Genomic DNA, 5,209 nt, shown 5'->3' on the forward strand with positions numbered 1-5,209 from the left:
AGTGAGAAGGGTCAAATTGTGGCTGCTGGGGTGGGTGAGCCCCTGTCCCAGCCTGCCCAGAGAGGTGGTGGCTGCCCCATCCCTGGAACCATTCCAGGTGAGGTTGGCCGGGGCTCTGAGCAACCTGCTCTAGCTGCAGATGTCCCTGCTCAGGGCAGGGGGTTGGACTGGATGGCCTGAAAAGTCCCTTCCAACCTAAGCCAGTTTATGATTCTAAACTGAGCTCATCTATGGCCTTGGGCCTGAGGTTTCTGTAGTTTGTTGCTCTCAGTCTAGAAGAACATCTGCTGAAAACACCATCTCCCCAGCACTGCTGGTGGTTTGGGAGGGGAAGTTCCCACTCCTGGCAGCAGAGGGCAGGTGCTTGTGCTGGGCTCAGGCTGGGTCCTGCTGTGCTGCTCACAGCGGGTTTCTCCTCCTCCTCTCCCCCAGCAAGGTGCTGACCTCAGGCTGGGTAAATTCTGCTTCTTGCCCTTTCCTCCATTTCCTCCTCAACTGGCCCCATCCTGCAGCCCCTGCCCCCAGCAGAGGGTGGGTTCCTGGCCCTGCTCTTCTCCCACAGGCCCTGCAGTGCTCCTCCCACCCTCCCTGCTCTGACTTTCCATCCCCAGGGGCTCCTTTCTCAGGTCCTGTCCCACCTGCAGTCCCCACCTCTCTGACAGCAGTCACTGAATGGCAGCAGCCTTCAGCAGTGCTGACTTTCTGTGGTGCTCTGCTAGAAAACAACACAGTTAATGCTTAATGCCCTCGAGGAGCATGGGCAGAGCCCAGGAACTGCTGCCCCAGCCCCAGGGGGGGTGGAAGCTGCACAGAAACCCATCAAGTCTGTCTTTCATTGTGAGAGCAGGCAGCCTGACACCAACCTTATTTTTTGGGGGTAAAGCTGGCAGAAAAGGGCCTGTCAGCTCCTGCCAGCAGATTCAGGGGTGAGGAAGATGTTTGTGTTCAATCATCTCTCATCTGTAATGTTTTGTAGGATACCGACTTGTCGAGGAATATTCCTGGTAAAGTGAAAGTGTCAGCACCTCACCTCCTGAACAGGAAGAAGAAGTGATCCACCACCAAACTGCCACGGCTGGGAGCCAGCACCTGGGATGGATGGACAGACAGACCTACCTGGGCTGCTGCTGCTGGGACTCAGCTTAGCTTCTGTGGCAGCAGCCAGAGGACTGCTTCCCACAGTGTGGTTTTAGATGGACTCTAACTAAACTTGACCCAAATCACATGAAGTGGTGCCAAGCCCATCGCTGGTCTGGGGTCAGGGACGTGACCTCGGGTGGTTCCCCTCCTGGGGGGGCAAAGCCTCAACCTCCCACAACAGAACCCCTGCTCAGCTTCTTCCCAGCCTGTCCTGCCCTCCTCCCAAGGGACTGGAGCTTGTAGCAGGGGGATTTCAGGGCAAAATGCTTCGGTTGAGGGAAAGGGAGAGTTTTGTTTTCCCCAGACTGTGCCAGGAAGGTGGGAGGTGCAGTCCCTGCTGCCAACCCCCTCCCCCCAGCACGGCCCCGGGGGGCTGCACAGGGCTTGCCCCTCTGGAGGTGAGGAGCTGGGGCTGGAGGGTCAGGACACCCCCCTGGAGATGTGAGACCACAGCTTGCTCTGAGGGCCTGCACCCCTCCCTTGGAGCTTCCACAAGAACCCAGTGCAGGAATTACAGGACAGGCAGTAGTTGGTTCTAGAAGTCAAAGGTTTTAATTATTTTTTGTTTGAGGACAGCTTAAACATGATTTCAGCCCCTCCCACAGCAGTGGGGCCCATTCCATGTCCCCTCTGGGGCTGCTGGCCTGTCCCACAGGCACCCCCAGCTGCCCCCCACCCCAGAGGTGAGCTCCACAGAGCCAGGAACAGGCTCAAACGCCTCAGGGCAGGATCTCTGCTCCCCAAAATTCACAACTGGAGTCCCATAACACCCAACCCAACCCCAGCCAGGCTGGGAGCAGCGGGGCTCTGACATCCCATGGGGCGGGGCAGGGCGGGGGGGGGTGACCAACAATGTACAACTTCCCCCCCACCCCCTTCTCCCACCTTCAGGGTGCTGGGGCAGAAGGTTGTGCAGGGGTTGCCCTGGTGCTGGGGACACCCCAGGACAGCACCCCCAGCTCCAGCCTACACCCCAGCAACACTCCTCTCCCCCTGGGGCTGCCCCTCGCCCCTCCTCCGAGGTGGACAAACCCAAAACTAGTTTCAGCTTCAAGCAGGGGGGCTCCAACTCCACCTGCCTTAAACACATTTATTGCCAACATCTCGACACAAAAATAGGTTCTCTCTAGGCCATTCACATGCAACGTAAAGGCAAGAAGCAGCTACCTACACGGGGACTGGAGGCCAGCAGGGGCCGCTGCCAGGCCGGGCAGCAGTGCCACCTCCCGGCCTCAGGAGCCCGAGGTGTTGTTGCTGTCGAAGCGCTGGTTGACGCTGTGCAGCAAGTGCTTGGGGAGGCAGTTCCAGGAACTGGCCAACATCTCCTTGAAGCAGATGACAGCTTCAAGGCAGAGCCTGGGGGAGAGGGAAGAGGCGGCTGCCCGGAGCTCTGCGGCCAGGGAGGGAGCTCCCCAAAGCTCCTGGCTCTGGGATCCCCCAGCTGCTCCTCCAGAGGAAGAGGTTTTCAAGTGTTTTAGGGATCTGAGGGGCCTGGTGGTAACCCTGTACCACTTGGGTTAGGTGGAGAGGTGATGGTTTGGTTACAGAATCGTGGCTCTGGGTGGGGAGGGGTCTTTAAAGGGTCAAGTTTTGGTTTCTTACCTTACGAGAGATCTTGGTTGTAGAGAAAACACAAGGATTTCATTACTGTGAGCCTGGGGGGACAGAGAGAAACAGTTTGTGACGTGGAGTCACAGAACCACAGGGTGGTTTGGGTGGGAAGGGCCCTTTCAAGGCCATCCAGTCCAACCCCCTGCCCTGAGCAGGGACATCTGCAGCTAGAGCAGGTTGCTCAGAGCCCCGGCCAACCTCACCTGGGATGGTTCCAGGGATGGGGCAGCCACCACCTCTCTGGGCAGCCTGGGCCAGGGGCTCACCACCCTCAGTGACAAATATTTCTCCGTTCTCGCCTAGTCTGAATCTCCCTGTTTTAGTTTAAACCCATCTTGTCCTGTCCCAACAGACCCTGCTAAAAGTTCTGTCCCCAGCTTTTTTCTAGGTTCCCTGGAAGTACTGGAAGGCCACCAGAAGGGCCCCCTGGAGCCTTCTCTTCTCCAGGCTGAACAGAGGATCTCTGGACATGGGGACTGTGTTAGGCTCAGCACTCAGTGGGGTTGAGGGTTTTAAAATGGTTTCACCTTCTCCTGGGACTCCCATCGAGCCACCAGCTGCTGGTGCCCAGAGCAGTGTTGCAGCACTCTGGTTGGCACTCGCCCGTGCCAGCTGACACCCACTGGTCCTTGGCTGGGGAAGGTGCTGACAGACTCGTTCCCAGCCTCCTTCTCCAGCCAACTGCTGCTTTGCCAGCCCTTGGGACACCCCTGGCCTGGCTGAAGAGCCCCTCTCTGTTCACTGGAACTGCTTTGGGAGGGGCTCCCTGAAGACACCCCCGTAAGAAGCACAGGGCAAAGGTAAAGAAGTAGGTGGGAGGTAACAGGCTCCAAATAAGTTGTCGTGTGTTTAAATAACAAACAATGACCTGGTTTTTAGAAAAACAACAAAATATTTCCCCTCCAAGCTTTTGTTTATGCCCCATGGTCAGTCCTCACAAGCTCAAGCTGCTGTCTATGAGCTTTTCACACTTGCTGGAGGGCTAAAACACCCCAAGGGTTGGGCTGCATGGGAAGGGAAAGCTCAAAACCATAAAAATCATTAAGTTTGGAACACCTCTACAATCACCAAGCCCAACTATCAACCCAACACGACCACTAAACCACGTCCCAAACCGCCACCTCTACAGGATTTTTGAACCTCTCCAGGGATGGTGACTCCACCAACTCCCTGGGGATCCTGTTCCAACACCTCCCTGGGCAACTTACAGCTTTAGAATGGGCAAGCAGGTTGTTGGCACAGCCCCCGAAGACAATCACCTCGCCCTCTTCGCTTGCACAAGCTGTGTGCCACAACCTAGAAACACAAGTCAGTGTTGTGTTAAACCTCCCCTCCAAAAAAAAAGACAGTTTAGGAGCATGGTTTTAAGGTGAGACAAAGAAATTTGCCCTTCCCATGGGATTTGGGTGGTAGAGCTGTGAGCAGATCGTTGCAGCCATCCTCCAGAAGCGACGACAGTCGCTTCTGGAGGATGGCTGCAATGATTTGCTCACCCAAATTTTCATTTTAGGTCATCTTTTCTAATTTACACAGGCATTAAATCCTCCCTCCCCTCTTTTTCTTTTAAAGAATTTCCAAGGAAGCCTCTCCATACCTGGGTTTTTCTGAGTAGTTGTGCTCAAACTGTATCCACTCGTTCTTGCTGATACAATAAATCCAAGCATCACCTAAAACCAAACAAAACCCCAAAGAGAAACAGTCTTCTGAGAGGTCTTCCAGCTTCCCTGCACTAAATACCAGGAAGTTTTGGTGTGTAAATCAAGTATTTTAGGCAAAATCTTATATAGAATCATAGAATCATTTGGGTTAGAAAAGACTGTTAAAGATTGAGTCCAACTGTTGAGCCAGCACTATGTTGGGTGGGCTGTTTGGAAATGTGGGAGTGAAGTGAGAAGGGAAAGATGGACTAAAACTCTTCATAACCACAGTTTCCATGTTTTTAGAGCAGATTAATTCCTCTAAATTTCTATAAATAACACCTTTTCAGCACACTGAAGTGACTCCTGCTCGCTGAAATTGGCCGTTGACCCTCAGGAGCTGGACCACAAGGGCAGGGAAGGGATGTGGCAAGAATCTGAGGTGCTAATCCCAAATTCTGTGCACAACTGCTCGAAAACACACCCAAAAAGAACCCAAAAAAATCCTTTTGGGAGGACTTACTCAAGGGCTGCTTGTCTGTGGTGAATCCTCCAAAGAGAAAGAGGTGATCTGAGGAGATGGGTGTTAGGGAATGCCACGACCTGCCCACGGGGCAGACGCCTTGGGGGAGTCTGTGTTGGAAGAGAAGCACCAGGAATCACAGCAGGGCCACGACAAAACCCCCCAGGTCTGGAGGAGAATTAAACCCCAAGCACTCCAGTTTCAGCACCTACATTTCGTTCCACTCCCACGTGTCCAGGTTCAGGTAGTAGAGGTCGTTCATCCGGGACTCCTAGGGGAGAGCAGAGGGGGGCTGAAG

General features: G+C 54.5%; 2 protein-coding genes across 2 annotated transcripts in view; one reads left to right on the forward strand and one right to left on the reverse strand.

Moving 5' to 3' along the window:
• Positions 1 to 1,054, forward strand: part of NEMF (nuclear export mediator factor) — a gene marked incomplete at its 5' end in the record, with an annotated part of 22,076 nt that extends 21,022 nt beyond the window's left edge. The window contains one exon of the mRNA XM_008937375.1: positions 975 to 1,054. Within this exon, the coding sequence (XP_008935623.1) occupies positions 975 to 1,054 (80 nt within the window). The remainder of the gene's footprint in view (positions 1 to 974) is intronic.
• Positions 1,055 to 2,372: 1,318 nt separating this feature from the next.
• Positions 2,373 to 5,182, reverse strand: KLHDC2 (kelch domain containing 2; the record flags this gene model as incomplete). Its single annotated transcript, XM_008937376.1, has 6 exons — positions 2,373 to 2,496; positions 2,743 to 2,795; positions 3,960 to 4,047; positions 4,346 to 4,418; positions 4,912 to 5,021; positions 5,124 to 5,182. Coding segments are annotated over 6 exons (507 nt in total), but the record flags the coding sequence as incomplete, so codon positions are not given.
• Positions 5,183 to 5,209: the final 27 nt, after the last annotated feature.

This window comes from Merops nubicus, unplaced genomic scaffold (genome assembly GCF_000691845.1).
Source record: "Merops nubicus isolate BGI_N331 unplaced genomic scaffold, ASM69184v1 scaffold4323, whole genome shotgun sequence".
Taxonomy (NCBI): Eukaryota; Metazoa; Chordata; class Aves; order Coraciiformes; family Meropidae; genus Merops; species Merops nubicus.